The sequence below is a fragment of the Protopterus annectens genome, chromosome 4.part1, assembly GCF_019279795.1.
Source record: "Protopterus annectens isolate FY-2018-M chromosome 4.part1, PAN1.0, whole genome shotgun sequence".
In the NCBI taxonomy this organism is placed as follows: Eukaryota; Metazoa; Chordata; order Ceratodontiformes; family Protopteridae; genus Protopterus; species Protopterus annectens.
In genome coordinates this window covers 406,422,169-406,443,306 of record NC_056734.1, presented here as the reverse complement: position 1 = coordinate 406,443,306, position 21,138 = coordinate 406,422,169, and the positions used below count along the sequence as shown (strand labels likewise).

The 21,138-nt window shown below is 42.3% G+C and overlaps 1 protein-coding gene across 2 annotated transcripts in view; it reads left to right on the top strand.

Annotated features, from left to right (window-relative positions):
- LOC122800889 (interleukin 1 receptor accessory protein) overlaps positions 1 to 21,138 on the top strand; it is a 1,870,333-nt gene that overhangs the window by 845,530 nt on the left and 1,003,665 nt on the right. For both annotated transcript variants that reach the window (XM_044070223.1, XM_044070224.1), the window contains exon 4: positions 4,471 to 4,660. In XM_044070223.1, coding sequence (XP_043926158.1) covers positions 4,471 to 4,660 — 190 coding nt within the window. The remainder of the gene's footprint in view (positions 1 to 4,470; positions 4,661 to 21,138) is intronic.

Below are 21,138 nucleotides of genomic sequence, written 5' to 3'. Positions count from 1 at the left end.
AGTGACAGAGAGTCACCCTGGAATATCCTCCTTTCAGTTTTTATCCCTGGAGTAATAATTTGCCCTTTATCATGGCTTAACTGCAAAGTGGTGTACCACTGTTTCATTGTCGCTGTAATTAGGGTTGCCAGGTTTCTTTGTGGCTAAAACTGGACTAAGGTCACGCCCCTCGCATCACCCATAACTCCACCCATTCATACCCCGCCCATTTTGTGACATCACTGTTATATCAGCTGATGGGAACACCCTCTTTTTCTGTTCCGGATGCCTGCTTTCAGACAATTTACTTTGCTTTTCTGTAAAAAAGCATAGTAAATCAGCCAATTTAACAGACACTGATAGTCTGTTTCTTTTTGTGAAACAGAATACTGGAGTTTGTACAGTGTTTTCCTGACTACTAGAGAATTGATCTGATTTGTGGATAGTCCAGAAAAATACACGGATAGGTGGAATTGGCAACAGGGATGATTTCCAATTTCCCATCTATTTGTCAAAGTTATGCTTAAGTAGGGCTAGGGATGGACTCTGCTTCACGTGGATGGGAAGCTTGTTCCAGTGCATGGGGACCCTCTGAGACACATTTGTGTCTCATCAACATGGCCTATTTATGTCACAAGCAAAATTTAAATCTTTGGAGGGGGGGTAACACAGTGTAGCATGAAGAGAGTAGCTGTAGGTGAGGGTTGCAATAGACATATGTATGAAGAGATAGGGACAAGGAGTAATTGGAGGGCTTAGTGTGCATTCAGGGTTGGTGGGAAGCAAGTGCTGGTATGAAAACTCTGGAGGGAGAAATGCAGTCTGAGGATGACAGGGGGATTTATAGGTGATAACAGTAAGGTAATGGGGAAGTTAACTGGAAAGAGTAATGTGAGAAGCAAATTGTATATAGGTTTGGACAGATGAGGATAAAGATGAGCAGCAGCAGACACTAGAATACTGTACAGTGAAATAGGTATGAATTAACATTCAACAATTGTACTCCTAGCACAGTATCCAAGGTGACTAGTACACAGAAAGTGGACTACAAATGTGCTGATAAAAACATGCCAGAACAATCAGTAGACATTAATATACATATGTACATAACATTCAACAAGTGTACTTCTTTCAGTGTATTAAAAAAAAGCCTACTACAAAGACAGTCAACATAACTGTGCTGGTAAAAACACATTGAGTATGGAAAACAATATCACAGTAGCATAATTGGATTCAACAGCACAGTACAGGAGAAAAACAGAATGCTAAATAAAGCCTAAAACCCTGTGTAACAGCCTTCAGGGTGACTCACAAGAATACCCAGATGAAACAGTGTTTTCCACAGGAGTAGTTTAAAGTTAGTTATACATGCAGAAAGTAAACATTCCCCTTAGCAGTAATTACTGTTCCAGTACAGACTGAGTAACACAATCTAGTAAACCTCAGACTGGGATGACACTGAGATGTACTATCTGGCACCCAAAGAGATTAGAGGCAAATACAAGGCCAAACCAAAAGCATACACCAGAAGTAGAATACGAGTTTTTTCTGCAACCGATGTAGAACTTGGTAAAGTCAATACTGTTTGCATATTATTTTATGCTGTGGCACCTTAGGCGGAGCTCACCCATGTGAATAAATTACCTTGTACTGGTGACAGTATACAAGTCCCGATCCTACAAGCCAAGTGCAAAATCAGAAATCTCAAAGCACTCTTTGGAACTGTTAACTTACAACTAAATAATAAACTCAGTTCAGTAAGACAACTGATGGTGCAAATATGTGACAGCTTGCAAGTATGACTCCAGATTGAGCACAAACAAATGCACATTCCCATTACAGCTTCTGCAGTTACATAAAATTAGCTTCTTTAAATGCCCTGGATTGTGACTGTAGTTAAAAACAGTGATCAAGATGCAAAGTGTAAGCTTCACCAGTGCCAGATATTCAGAGCAATCAAATAACCAGCAGTCGTATAGACAACATAATAGATGCAACAAAACAAATGTTGCTCAGATAGTCTTTTGGAGAACAGCAGTGCAGACAGCAGAGTGCACCACTATCCCTAAAGCCAAATTATTACCCATCACCACCACGACCTGACTTTGTGAACCCGGCACATGGGCTGTCAAACAGAGAAACTACTATGTAAACTTGGGAAAGTGAAAGCTATCTTGATGGAAGACAATTTCCCAGTGCCCACCACATATCACAAAACAATAAATGTAGATGGCACTATACAATGTATTCTTTCATTTAAGTGCCACTGTGCTCCTCGATTTATTGCACTCTTTGATAAATCAATTAGAAACAAAAACTGAAGCAGTTGGCATTCCTGATCTGTCTATGTGATGTGCAGGAAGATCCAACCAAAATTAATGTACTGTCATTATACAGGGTACCGCTTAAGAACAGCAATAATCGAGGGTTGTAATTCCACGTAATATAAACAGACTTCCAAAATAATATATTAAGCTAAATGAGATATCAAATCTGTTTAGCATTAGCAAATATTTGCAACTCTCCAGAAAAATGCAAAACTGCCTCCAGTGTGTCATTGTTTTAAAGGAATAAAACTAAATAAAAAAATAAGTTAACTGCATGCTTTGAACTTCTGCAGCATAATACTAAACTAACCCCACTCTTGCATTCCCTATAATTAAAATAAAACTCGACCCCACCACTCTATTTTGTATTAAAAGTAAAGGTAAAAGTAGTACAAAAATAAAGTGTTAGATAATATGCAGAGACTGCTTACCTCCTGAAAACAAAAGGCATGATGCTTTTGTTTACCTAAGGCAATTTTACAACCATTTTAGTAAGAACAGAGATGCCCCAGACTGAGATTCCTTCATACAGCACCCCCTCACTGCTCATGTTAGCTTTTTTTCTCTTCATTCCTGCCAGCTAGATGGAACGGACATGACGTGGTAATAGGGCGCTTTGCAAAATGTGACTAGACTGCTTACAACGAGGCTGACCATTAGCTTCTGCCCTTCACTTAGAGGGGCCTGACATGAGTATGTGCCTTGTGGTAGAGCCTCCTTGATCTGTATAATACTGAGCAACTTCTGATTCGCAGAGTAAGATGGCATGGGAGAAACGCTTGAGATTGGATTTGTGGCAGTGGGGAAAAAAACCTGGACTTCACATGCCCAGTTTTGAATGAAATTTCTAACTGGACAATTTGTCAGAAAACCGGACAGTCCGGTCAAAAACCTGACATCTGGCAACCCTGGCTGTAATATAATTGATCAGTGTAGGATGTATCTTGTACATTAAACACTCTTTTATTTATGAATACCGGATACTGTCAGATGCTTTTTTTGTAGTCTATCCATGCTATACTTAAATTCTTCAGTTCTCCATTATAACTTTATTTAACAACAAATGATCCTTTGTTACATATGACTTTTTTATTACACTTTTGTTCTTTTGCCATGATTGACTTTTCTTCTAAATGACTATAAACTTTGTTGGCATCAATTCCAGTGTATAGCTTGCATATTGTTGGAAGGCGGGTTATTGGTCTGTAGATTTTAAGATGGCTTTCAGGTTCACTCTAGTAGAAGTATTGTTTTTTTTTTCTGTTGTTAAACAGGTTGGTGTCTGTTCGGGTTGCCTATATAAATACCTCTTACTCATGGCTAAATCTTCATATAAAAATGTTAATATTTTTAGCCAGAAGTTAGATGCTGCATCTGGGCCTGGGTTTCCAATTAGGAGTTTTTCTTAACATTATTTCATTCTCTCTGGCCATTACTTTATCCCATTTAATATCCCGTACATTTGAACTTCATATCCTTTCTTTTACTTATTCCATCCATTTAACATTTTTGTTATGTTCCACAGGATCTTCATAAATATTTATTCAAAATGTATTTCTTTTTTTCTTTTTTTTTTTTGTGGTGTTTCGATTTCTTTTGCCTTGTTTCTCAATTTTCTGTAAAACTTTTTTGGGTCATCAATAAATTGTTTTTCTCTTTTCTAACAATGTATGTGTGCATATACCCTAAGTGATAATTTAATAAAGGTATTTATAAATAAGTGGTAAAATTGAGAGGCTCTTATTAAGTAATTAAAAATATAGCAGTAAAAGTACTAAGACGCTGATTTTCATGCAGGTGTCTAGGGACTGAGGTTGTGTTTTTTCATCTCTACTTTGACTATGAATACATAATAAATTGCTACACAATAAATTACTTTTGTATTGTGACTGGGAGTACTGAGGCCCTGAGCCATCCCAACTAGGAAATTAATCACCTTTCTCGGTCTCCGTCCATTATGTAAAAAAATGTTGCCTTTGATCTAAATTCTAAAATGATCATATGTAGTATGAACTGTATATGTCAGTATTTTAAAACATTCTATTAAAGTTGGTATACCTGTAAGTGAAGAAAATATACCTTTTTGCTAGCAGTTAAGTTTGGAATTAGAACTGGCAAATGTTGACCTGTAACAGCGAAGTTATTTATTTTTTTCTTTCTTTAGAAACACCACTCACTGTATGAAAGTGGCTTTTCCACTCACTGTTATCAAGAAAGATCCAGGCTCGTGCAACAGTGTGCAGCAAAAGTTCTACAGGAAGCGGTTATATATACGGGATTATGGAGAGCTTGAATGTCCAGATACAGAGGGATTTTATTCACAAACACAAGATGCAAACATCACTTGGTACATTGTAAGATAAATTTCTGTTTATTCTGTGCATGAATTTGGACCATCCTGTATTTTTGTGGAACCCAGAGTGATAATAGGTTGAGTGAAAGCCACTTAAGTAGAAAATAATCCTGAGGATGTCAAGGTATTCCTTAGCCAGCTTGGAGTGAGACTCTGTCCATTATATCCAGAATCTGCTCTGGGGTCCCTTTACCATTAGGCCATATGTTGTTCATCCCTCAGGGAAGGCCCCTAGGAAGTGTCATGATTAGGTATCCAATCCATCTTAACCTGAGTGATTGTGACCCATGAGCCTCCCAGATTGCAGTTGCCTTTCTGTGGCATGGAAGATTATTCTAGCAGCCTGTGAACGAGCCTGGTTTCCAATTTCATCCTTTTATCATTATCAACAACCACGTTTTTTGCCTTTTTTTTTTCATGGAGTTGAGGTGCTGAGTCTACTGTCACCACCTCTATCGATTCAGTGCCACTGTTACCTTCTTTGACCATGATGCCTGACTGTTGCAGGTTTTCTGTCATGCATTTCATCCATCTGATGGCTGGATGTCCTCTTTTCATTTTGCCTTCTTCCTGTGTTCTTAAGTTGTCTTCATCAAATTTCCTTCTCCTTTCCTGCACATGTGAACAAACCACCATAATCTGTTCTCCTTCACCTTCGTTGCAAATGGGGCTACTTTGGCTTCTGCTCTGATGTCCTCATTTCATCCTATCTCCCACAGCGTAGATTCAGCCACCCGTCTCAGGCACTTCCTCTCTATTACCTCAAGCTTCCTCAAATGGTCTGCCTTCACTCCTGAGGTTTATGTGACATATAGAAGTACAGGCCATGTCATTGTTTTGTACATCTTACTTCTCAGCTTCTCTGGCATACCGCTGTCGCATTCTACTCCCTTTATTTGGCTGATGCCACTCAGATTTAGCTTTGATTTCCTCATTTAGACTTTCCTTGTCCATCGCCTTTGCCAATACCTGAAGCTGTTAACCTCTTCCACTATTTTACCTTCTATTTCAAAGTTCAGCTTGTTCTGAGTTCTCTCATATGCTACTATGACAGCTGTGTTGTCTGTACTCAGTTTCATTTGCCTTCAGCTTCATATTCCAGTCTCTCTTCATTTTTTGAAGTTCCAGTTTACAATCTGTTTGTAGTGCATGCAGCAGTTTTTTGTGACCTCTTTGACCTGTTTGCTAATGTAGTCCATCACCAGCATCCTTTTAGCCAGTGCCCAAACTTCAACACCGTAGTTTTAGATGACAAAATAGTGTGATTGGTAAAGGAGGGCTGTATCTGAGGACACACCTCCACTTCACCACCACATGCTGCTACATTGTCTGCATACTGCCATTCCTGCACAAAGTCTTTGATTCCCATCTTTCCCTTCATGAACAAAACCCTCAGCTACATAAAATACTCTATGTATGCTAGCTGCTCTCTCTTTGTTGGCAGTCTGCAACACACAAGCCAGGGATCACAGTCACCCAAGGACAACAGGATGTCATTATCTGCAAACAACAGAGATACAACCCTTGTGAACCCAGGCAAGGATACCCTTCTAACTTTGACTGCACCTAGAAATTCTCTCCATGAAAATCTTGAACAGGAGAGTAGACCAGGCACACCCCTGGTGGAGTCCTCCTCTGACATCATATGCAGTCAACAGTACTGAGAATGCAAACACCTTTCTCTGTCATACTTTGGTATACATCATCTCCAGCTCCATAAAATGCATGCAGATAGGAGTGGCAAACTTTCATGGACCCCTTCAGTATCTAGATAAGTGCAAAGGTTTGATCTAGTGATGCCTGTCTAGGCTGCTACCTACAGTCATCCTCCAGAAGAAAATGAGTATTCAATAGAATTTCCTTCACACCACTCTAGTTTAGTTTCTCCCTGGGAGACAGAGCAGCGTGTGTGATTGCTGTATAATTGAAACTTTTTAGGAAATGGGGACCACCACATCATTTTGTCAGTCCAAAAGTACTAATTGCCTTTCAGACAACATTGAAAAGGCATCAGTCATCTTCAGCATTTCCAGCCAGATCTCATTCATTCCTGCCACCTTAACATTGTGGAGCTATTTAATAACTGCACTTACCAAAAAGTGTCTATAGTGTCATGCATTGCTTTCTCACATTACCTCTTCAGAAGAAGGAAAATCCACAGATTTGTGAATTTGTCAGATGACTTCCTCCGAACAGCATCACCAGTCAAGGTCAGCATTTCTCTGCACTTGTTGAGAACAGTCTGGGCAATGTCTCAACTATCCTCCTGAGCTAGAAGGTAGTTTGCCAGAACCTCTTTGAGGCCATCTGAAAGACATTCTTCACACCTTTACCAAATGTGTCCTACACCAAGGTCTTCACTTAAATGACTGCTTCAGGTAGCTGCCATCTACCTTGGCTGTCCACATGGGAGAACGGGAAGGCTTCAGTGTTCGTCATTTAATCACTGTTGCAGAAACCTAAGCTCTGTGTGTTATATCCTGCACAGGATTTTGCAGCTGGCCAGCTTCCAGAACGTATGGGCATCTACCACCCACCCCAACTGCTGAACAGTTAGAGGAGAGCAGTATAGAGTCAGTGGTTAGCGTGCCAAACCTTCAGAACTTTCTTGATGATGAAGTCTGTTGGTCCCTGCCGTCTTTCAGTGATTGATAGTTAGCTAGTGCTTCTCCAAAGCTGGTCAGATAAATACTGTGTTGGGGAATGCCTTAAACTTTACCAATTTTAAGAAAATGTTATCTGTCAGAAATTAGTAAGGGTTAGGACTGGTGTTCTTACTGCTTGTCACTATAAAATTGTACCTTAAAAATGCATTTTAGATCAGATTCCCTGTGGGGAAATATTTCACAAAATTGTATTTTTGTGAGGAACAAGTGTTGCATTTTTATTAAACATAGCTAGCAGCTAGGACTAGTGGTTTTGTGGGCTGTCATTACACAATTTGCTTCCAAGCACACTTTTTCAATCAGGTTGTGCCATCGACTGTCCAAGGCTTTGCTGCCTGTTTGTCAGACACTTTTTTTTTTTTTTTACTAGATTCATGGAGCAGACTTTAGGTTCTTTTGTTTTTTCCTGTCCAGTTCATAAAGAGAAGAAAGTTGTATTAGAGTCTTAAGCCTTAAAGCCAACTTCCTCATTGCTTTAGTCACTGCTGATTTGTTACTGGTATTTCTCCTCCAGACGCTGCTAAGGACTGACAAACAGACTTGTCCTCTGTGGCTGTTTGGCTGTCCTCATCAGCAAAGGAGAACCACACTTGGTGGTGTCATTGAAGGAAGTGGCTGATGCTCTACCACAAAGCCACCGTGAGGAACCTGATTTCCAGGGGAGGGTCTGGTCTTTGGGTTGGTATTTTTTGGGTGGGGTGGGGGAACCAGGAAAAGAAAACAAAGTTAGGAATTTTATTTATTGTTTCACTTGGGATAGACAGGGAAAATTGAATGGGTTTTGCTAAAGGTGTATTTTAAGCCTTTCTGTCTTTGCATTCTGAGTCTTCCCTGAATTTTAAAAAGAAAAATGATTTTCCCCTCTCTCTCTCTCTCTCTCTCTCTCTCTCTCAGATTGAGGATCAGGAATTAGATTTAGATTATTTTTCTCAAGTTCCTATGCCTCAGAAGGGGAGATAAGATCATGAGTATTTTTTTTCTCTCCTCTTGATGAGTTGTCTTTTTGTTTTACTATTTCCAGAATGAAGGAATTATTTCTGTGGGAACAAAAATAAATACTAGAATGCCAATGAATATATTGTTACTTAATACATGTGAATTTTCCTCAGCTTGAAGCTGTTCCTCCTGTCTTGCCAGCATTAAGGGATGCTTTATTGGCAGCCAACAGTTTGCCTGAAAGTCAGCCTCCTGCTCCCAATACGTCTGATAAGTTATGTAAGGATGTTAGGCCCATAATTTTCTATTCTCAAACCCTTGATCAGACCCTGCAGTGATTTCTTTGTCATAACCATCTTCTGCCAAGTATCTTTTGGTAGCTAACCCTGCTCCTTCTCACAAAGATGGGAAAGCATTTCATAGGCATGGATATGAATTGTAGCCTACTAAAATTAATTACATACCTTCTTTAGAGACTAAGACATCTCTGACTTCTTTAATGTCCTCTGGGCCTCAGGTAACCAAACCTCTTTAAAATATTTTTATGATGCAGCTGTTACTATATCTAGAGTAGCTGCCACTGGGTCAATGATGCTAAGATTTCCATGGTTATATTCACAGAATTTGCCAGAGGATGTCAAAGCTGAGATCCTGAATGTCACCCTGTATAAAGAAATATTTATTTGGTTCTTCCTCTGCTAAGGCCCTTAAAAGATTTGTTAAAAAGGGAAGTTAATTCAGGGGGTTAACCAGATTTTTCAACACATCCAATGACAAAGTACAATGGAAACTTTCTGGCCAGGTTTGGTTATTTTTATAGTAAACGAAGTAAACAGTCTCAGCAAAACACAGGTAAACAAAATTTCAGAAAGCATTGATATGTTGGGTCGAAGGGAAAATCCTCCCAGAACTATGGACAGTCTAGAAAAGCAGATTGATTTTGTGTGATGTTCTTCGTGTTTCACTGTTGCAGTCATTACATTTGGGTTATCCTGCTGGCCTGAATTCCAAAGTCTTGGGTCCTGCGTCAGTTGCTGTCGCCCCTTTCCTAACGTCAGGTCATCAGGGGTATAAAAGATGCAGCCGACACCATTTTCTTCAGTCTTTCTTGCCGCACAATGCCCGAAGCAGAAGCAGTTCGCAAGTGCCGGTCGGCTGACTCCTGAGATTTTCGTGTTCGAATTTCAGATCCGAAGTCTTCATTAAAGCTAAGTACCCCATTGGGGAAACTTTTTTCTTGCTCCAGACCGATGTCAGAAAAAGTTAATAATTGTATTTCTTGTGGAAAGCAAATACATCATAAGGACTTTCATTCTTACTGTATTCCTTGCCTAGGCCCTGATCATAACATTTCAGGTTGTCGGTTTTGTGCTAGATTAAACCAACGCACTATTAAGCGTCGGTATGATTTTGCATTAAACTATTTTGGGCGCAGGTTTAGTTATCCAGAAATGCCGTCGGATAGTCATCCGACTACCGGAGTTCACAAAAAACGCAAAGAAAAAGATAGACAACCAAGGCCCAAAACCGACGACGAAGCTTCTCCTAAGCCAGTCACCAGTTCTCAGTGAGGCACTTTCGCAGCCCCTGACACCTGCTACTTTAGAGTTGCAGGCCACTACCGACTCCCACGTGGAGTCGGCTATGCCGTTGGAAACTCAAAGTATTGGAGCCTCAGACACTATTCCTTCAGATGGGTCCAGAGCAGCTGAGCAGGCACTGGCTTCTGAGGGTGTATTCAGACCTAAACATCTATACATTAAACCGACTTCAGCTTCAAAGGCAAAGACTAAAGCACCTTCAAAGACAAAGAAACAAACTCAAGAGCCACGTTGACAGGCCTCCATGCCCAAAAAACAGATGCTCAAAATGGCCGAAGACTTGATTACCTTGATCAGGGGTTCCCATCCCCCTCCTGATAAGAGGCCTAGGCAAGAGACAGACTATGAATCTTCAGATCAGGTTTCTATTTCTTCTGATTCCTCTTCTGATCAGGAATATTCTCTTCCCCCCTATGAGGATTCTGATGCTGAAGAATCTATTCCTTCAGCTTCTCGTCCTGAGGACTAGTCTTTTGGGGAAACCTTACATACCATGAGGGAGCACTCCCACTGGGAGATCCAAGACTTTTCAGAATCAAAAAAGAGGCTCAGTGACTTCTTTTACTACCTCAACACAGGCCTCTAGCCATTCCACCTGTGTTAGACATTGTGGATGATGTGCTTTCAGAGTCTAGTCTGACCCCTGACTCCTTACCTCCAGCTCCTGTTAAGCCTGACAGATATTACAGGGTTCCTGACTCTCATACATTTCTTTTCAAAAACCCTGCTGCAGACCCAGAAACTATATCACAGGGTCCCAAAGGGGTTAAGGCTTCTGCTGCAAACCCCCTACCCCCTCTGACAGAGATTCTAGGGCACTGGATAGATGGGGAAAAAAGGTTTACACATCTGCTACCTTGGCTATAAGGGCCTTAAACTGTCAGTTTCATATGCTCAGATATCAGCAACATGTCATGGCATTGCTTAAACAGAAAATGTTGTTAAACTCTGAATGTGCAGAAAACAAGGAAATGCAGGATTTATTGCATGCAGCTGAACAAGTTGGAAAGCATACTTTGCAATGTGGTTTTGATTCTCTGGAGGCCTCCTGCAGGGCTGCAGTTACGTGTTCTGTAATTAGGAGGCATGCTTGGCTAAAGGAACAAAATCTGCCTGATCATGTCAAAGTTAAATTATTAGATGCACCTTTACAGCATGATACTTTGTTTGGTGTTAAGACTTAAGAGGTGTTAAAGAAAATGGAGGACAAAGCTAAATCTATGCAAACTGTCAAAGAATTTTTACAAGTACAGCCACCGAGGTTTAGTAGACACTGGCCTGCAAAGAACTGGTCCTTTCCTGTGTCAGACAGACCTCAAAGGGGCAGATCCAGACGCCCTAGAGGCAGATCCCAGGCACAAGGTTTATACAGGTCAAAGCAATGGGTTGCTTCTACCTCAAAAAGTGGAGAAGACAAATCACAACCTTACAGGAAACAGTCCCAATGACTTCCCCCTGCCTGCACCAAGCACTTATCTCCTGGCAGCACCCTTAGGGGGAAAAATAGCACTTTTTTCTCAAAATTGGCACATTATAACCCAGGACAAGTGGGTTCTAAACATAGTGTCACAAGGCTACAAGTTCCACTTCCATACCCTGCCAAAGGCAAATGGTTGGCCAGATCTGCCAAAAAATCAATGGGCAGAGGCACAAAAACAAGTCTCATCCCTCATGGACATGGGGGCCATTCAGCAAGTACCAGAGCAAGAGCAGGGACAAGGATTTTACTCAAGACTGTTCTTGGTACCCAGAAAGGACAAAGCCTGGAGACCAATACTGGACTTATCTATTCCAAACACATTCCTGGATATACCAAAATTCAAAATGTTAATCTTGCAGCAGCTTCTGCCCATACTGGGCACGAAGGCTTGGCTTGTGACTTTAGACCTAAAAGAGGCATACCTGCATGTCCCAATCAGGCAATCATGCAGAAAATACCTCAGATTCAAGGCTGGCTCAATGCATTACCAATTCTCTACACTGCCCTTTGGCTTATCTACTGTGCCCAGGGTCTTTACAAAGTGCCTGGCACCAGTAATTGCATTCTGCAGACAAAGAGGAATACAAATATATCCTTACTTGGACGACTGCCTAATTCAAGCAGAGAATGAGGACATTCTTCTACAGCATCCGGTGTTTGTGAAAAGACTTCTAACATGCCTAGGGTTACACAGTCAATGAAAAGAAATCAAAACTAGTACCCTTTCAAGAGATAATATTCCTGGGTGCAAGCTTAAATACAACTGCCCAGATGGCTTATCTCACACCAGACAAACAAAGGCGACTGACTACCTATTTCAAAATATTGGCAACAAAGGCCCAGTTATCTGCAAGACAAATTCTGCAGGCTTTGGGCTTCATGGCATCCTGCATCCTACTAATTCCATATACAAGACTGCATGTGAAGAAACTTCAATTGTACCTAAAAAGTGTTTGGACTCAACATTGCCACAGCCTGGAAACAATGATTACTCTCATTCCCTGCCTGCAACAGGAGTTTCGATGGTGGGTGAAGGCTTGTCACCAGAACAAGGGACAGCCATTCACTTTACCCCCAGCCAAGCAAAACCTAACAACGGATGCATCAGATTATGCCTGAGGGGCCCACATGGCAGGAAGATGCATTCAGGGCACATGGTCCGCAAACCAAATGCATCTACATATCAATCAAAAAGAGATGCTAGCTGTTCAAAATGCCCTGACAGCCTTCAAGGACCTACTTCATCCAGGCCAACTACTGATAATGACAGACAACACCATGGTCATGTGGTATGTAAACAAGCAGGGGGGCACACATTCTTACCCCCTTTGCAGACTAGCCATGGCTTTGTGGGACACATCGTTGACTTACCAAGTTCATCTGCAGGCACAATTCCTGCCAGGAAAGGAAAATACTCTGGCAGATGAACTAAGCAGAAACCTCATGGATCCCCACGAGTGGCAGCTGGATCTGCATGTCTTCAGCATGATAACAAGGAAACGGGGATGCCCGGACATAGATCTATTTGCCTCCCCTCACAACTACCAACTAAAAAGATTCTGCACAAGGACTTATCACAGACAAGCATGGAAAGTGCATGCCCTATCTTTCAGCTACGCCTTTCCTCCACTACCTCTCCTCCCTAAGATACTCCTAAAGGTCAGACAGGAGAAGCCAAAGATGATACAGATTGCCCCAGACTGGCCCCGCCAGTACTGGTATCCGATCTTAAGGAACTTGTCTCAATGCCCAGCCTGGACCTTACCTCAAATACCTTATCTACTGTCCCAACAAAATAATCAGATCCTGCATAGCCAACTAAGGAATCTAAACCTGGCAGCATGTTGGATAATGTAGGCATACAAAGCACACCTGTCAGTAAAGCTGTGATGGATGTCATTTTGGAAGCCAGAAGGCATGTACTAGAAAATCTTATGCTGGAAAATGGAAGAGATTTTGTGCTTGGAACCAGACACAAGGAACTGATACAGCTGTACCAAATATCCCTCAGATTTTGCAATACTTAACTGAGATGCTGGACAAAGGCCTATCTTTTTAATCAATTAAAATTCATGCCTCTGCCATTTCAGCTCATTACAATGCAGAGCCACCTATCTTTTCTCATCCTTTGTTAAGGCAGTACCTCAGAGGAGCCAAAAACTTAAGGCCTCCAAGGAGATCACCAGTACCTGCATGGGACCTCAACTATGTCTTGGAAAAACTCACCCTGCCTCCTTTTGAGCCAGCTGCTACTGCTTATATAAAGTTTTTATCTTGGAAAACATATAAAGTTTTTATCTTGGAAAACAGCTCTTCTCCTAGCAATAACTTCTGCAAGACGAGTATCAGAGCTAGAGGCACACTCATGGCTGTGGAACATTTTATCATTTTTTTATCCAGACAGGGTCTCTCTTGAGGACAAACCCAACATTTATGCCTAAGGTGGTGTCCAGTGCGGCCCTTAACCAAACTATTTATTTGCCAACTTTTTATCCAAATCCACAGAACAAGGGGGAGAGAATTCTGCATTCTTTGGATGTACACAGACAGCTTAGATTCTATTTGGACAGAACCAAAGTTTTCAGGAAGACAGAGCAATTACTAGTGGCATATGCTGCAGGATCACAAGGAAAGGCTATCTCCAAACAAACCATTTCAAAGTGGATAGGCTACTGCATTCGTTTCTGCTATTTACAGCATGGCAAGCCAGTGCCTAAGGGCATTAGGCCACATTCAACCAGAGCTGCAGCCACTTCAGCAGCCTTCCTCAGGGGAGTACCAACCAAAGACATTTTAGAAGCTGCTACTTGGAGTTCAGTGCACACTTTTACAAAGCATTATCATTTGCCACTCTACTCTAAATCCAGGGCAGGCTTTGCCACTGCAGTTCTGCAGGGCCTCATAGCCGCTCCTAATGCTGTTTAGCTCCAGCCTCCCAACCATAGCTTTGGGACACTACCCAAATGTAATGACTGCAACAGTGAAACACGAAGAACATAGTACAGTTGTGTACACTTACCATAAATGTAGATGTTCGAGTGTATTCACTGTTGCAGTCCAGGTTATCCACCCACCATCCCCCTTATTTCTGCTGGAACTTATCTTTCCTTCTCTGATTTATACAACCTATGTGGTGTATTTGCTTGTAGATGAAGGTAAAGTTTATATTGGCGCATGTGTTTTTGTATATAAGTATATATATATATATATATATATATATATATATATATATATATATATACATATATACATATATATAATTTTGGCTACCCTTTAGGGGAGCACCTGACATCTGGGGCAAGAAAAACAGAAGAAAATGGCATCGGCTGCATCTTTTATACCTGTGATGACCCTGACGTCAGGGAAGGGGCGACAGCATCCGACACAGGACCCAAGACTTTGGAATTCAGGCCGACTGAGGGAAACCTGCCAGCAGGATAACCCAAATGTAATGACTGCAACAGTGAATACACTCGAACATCTACATTTATGGTAAGTTGTACACAACTGTACTTTCTCCTCCCTACCCTAGCATGCCAGTAAAGCTTTCCCAATGTGTAGGTCTTCACTTCCCTCTGTGGGAACAGATAACTTCAGACACATGAGTTCTGAGAATCATTCAAAAAGGTTACAACTGGTAGTGGGAATCCCTTCCTTCTTTTCAGGGTATTCATGTGCATCTGTCCAGTCACACCTTCCTGTTCCTCCTATCCTAGATCGAGTTCTATCTCAGGGGAGGTTTAGAACCTGTTCCCCCAGATTGGATATGAAAAGGGGTCTATTCAAGATTCTTTCTGGTGTCAGAAAATTAGGGAACTTGGAGACCTTTCTTGTCTGTTTTTTTTTTTCTAAACCTTCACATCAAAATCCCAAAATGCAACATGCTTTTTCTACAGTTTCTCTTACCTCTCATTTTGTGTCTCAGTTTTCTGGTAAATCCAGATTTAAAAGATCTTATTATATTCCAAAACTCAAAGATTTTGATTGTTTACATTTTTTCTGTATCAGGTTCATTGTTTACATTTTTTCTGTATCAGGTTCTCATTTTCAATTTTCTGTTTTAACCTTTGGTTTATACATAGCTCCAGTGGTGTTTACAAAATGTTTGGCTCCTGTAATAGCCCATTGCAGGCTGCAGTGCATTCACATTTGCCATATTTAGACAACAGCTTTATTTTTGCTGAGTCTTCTACAGGCTGTCAAGAAACTCTGGATTAGGTAAACAACCCTGTTCTCAGACCAGGATTGTAGGTGAACATAGAAAAGTCTTCTCTCACTCCTCACAGGATAGTGTTTCTCGGATGTCTTCTGGCTGCATCTGTCATGACGGCTTTTCTTCCTCAGGACAAAGTAGAATTTTACAGGAAACTATTTCTGATGATTTCCACCAGTATCTGACATCTTTCAAGGAATATCTTAGTATACTGGGTTTCATGGTCTCTACAATTCTCATGTTTCCTTTGGCCAGACATCACATGAGGAAAATTCAGTGATTCCCCAAATAATTTTGGACCCATCAAGAGTGTCCAATATCATTTCAGATTTCAGTACTGCACTTTGTAAAAAGGGATTTAGTGGACCAGTTGTGTCTCATCCCTTCTCTCTTCCAACTCCTCCTCAGTCTGAAAACACACATGCTTTAGACTTTGCTTGGGGAGGGAGCCATATCCAAGGGGGTGAAAGTTAACACCCTTTGAAACAAGCAGTACAGACTGAAATGCCTGGATGTTGTTGAAATAATGGTTCTAATAAATGTTGCTAAATCACTACATCATCTCTGAGTTCCAGTTCCTGTAGTGTGTTATTCACGCACAACACCACAGTGATTTGGTACATATCTGGAGAACCAGATCCTACCCAACTGGTTATTATAGCCTGGGAACTGGCACTCAACACAGTTTTTCCTTTCATGCTACTCATAATTCTGCTTGAACAGGACCAGGACTTTGGGTGCCTTCGACATGCAGTAGCTGTCTGGAGCTCAAGAGGAATGCCATAAAAAATGGAACATAAATCATTTTAGAACTTTTTTACTGCTGAGGTAAAGTCGAGAAGTTCCCATTTGCAGAAAACGTGGCACATAATTTTCTGTAGAAAAGTTGTTTTTCTTACCTAAAATGTTGTGCTTGCTTTTTGAACTGTCATAGGTTCATAGGTGTGTACAAGGTAATGGCCCTGGAGCCTATACAAGCCTAGCCCATAGAAGTGCCCTGGCATCGTGCCACCCAACGTTAATTCCCAATGCCTCTATCAAGCAGAGTCACTGGAGTGATCCCCATGGTAAACTTTCTATTTCCCATCCACTCATCAAGATTTCTCTTGAAGAGGGCCAGTGAGGTGCTCTGCTTGACATGTATGGGAAGTCTATTCCAGAGCATGGGCAATCTCTGGGTTATGAACCTGTCCCTCCAGCATGTTCTGTTAATTGTGGTAATGAGGTTGAGCTCTCTGGAGCGTATTGTGCGGAGGGATTGGGATTTCTTTACATGTAGCATTTCTAACAGAGCTGGGTCAGACATGGCTTTGAAAGTCCAGCAGAGATCACCTCTTAGTAGATAATATGAGCCAGAGAATAGCTGTAGTTTTTTGATTCTGTCCATGTAGGACGTGTTTAAGGCTTAGGGTCTTCTTTGTGAGGTACTCTTATGGCCTTTCCAGCTGTTGCATGTGTCTAGTGAGGTACATGCCAAATGGGGCATTATACTCAATGATTGGCCTAATGAGGGAAGAGTAGAGAGAGATGATGACCTCTTTCTTCCTGGATGCAAAACTCTTGGTAATGAAATGTGCCACATAGAAGGACTTTCTGACCACAGTGGCAATGTGGTGGTCGAAGGAGAGGTTTCTGTCAACCTGTGTCCCCAAGATCTCTTATAATGCCTTCAGTGGGCTTTCATTGATGTGGTAATTAGTGGGAACTACTGAGTTTTTTCCAAAGGGGATGACAATGCATTTTTTGGCATTAAGCTTTAGCCATGGTTTCGACACCAGTCATTGGTCTCAGTGAGGCCTTTCTGTAGGATGTCTACACCACTCGTGGAGTTAATACTGGCTCCCAGCTTGCAGTCGTCGGAGAACTTGGTCAGCCAGAGTCCCTCTGTGTTGGCCTGGACTTCTGAGTAGATGCAAAACAAGAGAGGACCCAGGAACGATCCCTGTGGGACGCCACTTGTGATTGGTCGGCAGTCTGACTTGGAGTCCACTACTTTCACACTGTGGGTTCTATCTGTGAGCCAATTTGCAACCCACTTAGTGATAATTCCTGAGTAGGGAATGGTATCAAAGACCTTGGCCAGATTTAGATGGGATGTATGAACTGCCTTGCCCTCATCCACAGCTCTAGTGACTGACTCAAACAAGTCAACCAGGTTGAGCCGATATGATCTACCTTTCACAAAACTAAATTGCGTGGGATCTAGAGTTTGAAGATTCCCTATATCCTTGTTAATTAGGTCCATGATGATGCGCTCCATAGCCTTGGATATCAGAATTGTCAGGCTAATGGGGTGATAATTCCTAGCGTCTGTAGCCACTCCCCCTTTGAGAGGGATGACTGTAGCAGTGCGCCATTCATAGGTTCATAGGTTTATACTAGGCTATCTGCCCTAAGGCATTTATAAGCCTAGCCCAAATTTTTGTGGCTTACGCCACCCCTTATATGAAAAAATACTGTGCCCATTAGTTTGTTGTGCCTCTGTCCAGCAGTGACACAGAGATGATTCCCGGGGTAAACCTACGATCTCCCATCCACAGGTCTAGATTTCTCTTGAACAGAGTCAGCGAGGTGCTCTGCCTCACATGGACCGGGATTTTATTCCACAGCATAGGGAGTCTCTGAGTGATAAATCTATCCCTCCAGCACGTCCTATTTATATCCGTGCTAAGGTTTAAGTCGCTTGCTCTAGTGGTTTTGGTGGATTTGGATTGCATGTCCATTAATTCCGGGTTGGACATGGCCTTGTATGTCAGGCACATGTCACCTCTGAGCAGACGGTATGCGACTGAATAGAGCTGGAGTTTCTTCAATCTGGCAGCATATGACAGATTTTGGAGTCCCTTTATCCTTTTGGTGAGGAACTTTTGGGGTCTCTCCAATTGCTGCAGATGTCGGGTGAGATACATCCCGAATGGGGCATTGTACTCGATCATTGGTCTGATAAGTGAAGAGTACAGGGGAACAATGACCTCACTAGATCTGGATGTGAATCCCTTCATGATCAGGTGGGCAATGTAGAAGGTCTTTCTAACCACTTTAGCAACGTGAGTGTCAAAAGAAAGGCCACTGTCAACCTGGGTCCCCAGGTCCCTGATAACCTCTTCTGTGCTTAGTGGATTGCCACCTATATGGTAGCTTGGGGTTACCTTGTTTTTCCCGAAGGGTATGACTATACATTTTTGGCGTTTAACTTCAGGCCATGGCTCTGGCACCAGCTATCTGTTTCCGTGAGTCCCTTCTGAAGGATATCCGTGTCCGATGCACTTTCCACTATGGCGCCCAGTTTGCAGTCGCCTGCAAACTTTGTCAGCCAAAGTCCTCCCATGTTGGCCTGTACTTCTGAGAAGTAGATGCCAAACAATAGGGGCCAAGGACCGAGCCCTGTGGGACACCACTTGTGACCGGCTTGGAGTCTGACATAGCGCCAGCAACTCTAACCCTGTGGGTTCTGTCCTTAAGCCAGTTTGCAACCCATCTTGTGACATATGGGTTTACATTTAAGCTGGTAAGTTTTTCTACAATACCCGAGTGGGGTATTGTGTCGAAGCCTTTGCAAGGTCAAGGTAGGCTGTATGGACTGCCTTTCCCTCATCAATGGCCTTGGTGACTGTTTCGAAGAAGTCGACCAAGTTCAAAAGGCATGATCTTCCCTTGACAAAGCCAAACTGGGTCGGGTCCAATGTCTGCAAGTCCCCTATATCTTTGTTTATGAGCTCCATTATGATCCTCTCCATAGCTTTGCAGACTAGACTTGTTAAGCTTATGGGGCGGTAATTACCAGGGTCCGTAGAGGCGCCGCCTTTGTGGAGTGGGACCACAGTTGCCGTACGCCACTCCTTGGGCACGTATCCTGTGGTAAGGCTAAGTTTAAACAGCTGCCTTATGTGCGGGTTTAATTCCTCATTTAGCTCGTGTAGCACACAGCCGGGGACACCATCCGGTCCCATTGATGCTGTGTTTTTAGCTTTAGAGAGAGCAGCTTTCACCTGCGCATTTGAGATGTCCGGGAGGCTACACTCGGCTGGGATAGTTATCTCTCCTTTAGTGGGGAGAGGGGGGTGAAGTTTGCACTGAACCTGTCTGCCAGTATGTTGGCAATGTCTGTGGGTTCAGTGATTTTTGTATCATTTTGGACTAATTCTGAGCATATCTGGGAGTTTCCACCCAGGTTCCTAACATAGCTGAAAAAGGCCTTATGATTGTCCTTTGAATCCATGGCAATTTTTCTCTCAAAATTGGCCTTAGTTGATTTTATGAGTGCTTGTATTTTTTACTAATAATGATCAGGGGTGACTTCCCTTTTATGGATTTTGTTCTATCATGTAATAGCTTTCTCCTCTTATTGTAAAGTTTGTTAATGGCTGGGGTCCACCAGACTGGACGCTTGCCCTTTGTGGAAAGAGTCTTGGTTTTATTTGGGATTGCCTGATCCATGCAGTCCTGGAGGTGTTCATAGAAGGCATTTGTAAGGGCTTCCGAGCTTGGGTTGTGGTTTCCACTGGCTCAGGGGCCTTGAAGGATACCACACCAGTCTTGAGTAGTGTGAAGTTTGCTTTAGAGAAGTTCTTCACTATGGTCTTTTGTTTGGGGTGGGGGGATGTGGATTTCCAGTGAGATTAGTTTATGATCAGATCTCACCAATGAGGGATATACTTCTGGTGTGGAGCATTTTGTCCCCATGTTTGTGACAATGAGATCTAGTATATTTTCTCCTCTCGTGGGAACAGTGACTAGCTGTTCCATGGCATTTGAATTTATGAACTCCAGGAACCGTTGGGCTAGAAAGTTAGGGCTTGAGTAATGTTCCCAGTCTATATTCGGTAGTTGAAGTCACCCAATATGATGGTGTTTGGAGATACATTTATACCCTCCAGTGTCTTCAGGAAGGCTGTGTGGGGTTCCTGAGTTTGAGAGGGTGGCCTGTAGCATGCTACAATTTGTAGAGCAGTTTTGCCTATGGTTAGTTGCACCTGGATGGTTTCGAGCTTGATGCGTTGCCACCAACCTGGAGGTGTGGGTATCCTTTATGAATATGGATACACCCTCCTTTGTGGTGTGGTCTGGGTTTTGGGGCCGGAACGCATGATATGAGGTAAAACCTAATAGTGCCGGGGTGCTCTCAGGAGCCTTGAACCAGGTTTCAGTTACAGCACAGACATCGATGTTCTCCATACTGAGAAGGGCCTCGAGTGCGTGCATTTTGAGATTTAGACTTCTTTCAGTAGGGACAAAGCCTGAGGTGAGGCTGTGATTGAACAGAGCACACAGATTTGGTGCCAGTTCACTTTGTAGTTCATGTAGATCACATTCAGGGATATTGTCAGGTCCCATGAAAGCTGTATTCTTGACTTTGGTCAATGCAGCTTTAACCTGTGCTGCAGTAATGCTGGGTACCTGGCATTCTTCCAGTATTGTGATTGGTCCTGGGGGGGGGGTTAAAGCTAACACTGAATCTGTCAGCCAGTATGTTAGCAATATCTGTTGGCTCAGTATACAGGGTACCATTGTGCAGTAACCGAGAGCGAATCTGGGTATTGCCATGGAGATTCTTGTTATAACTATAAAAGGCTTTGTGGTTGT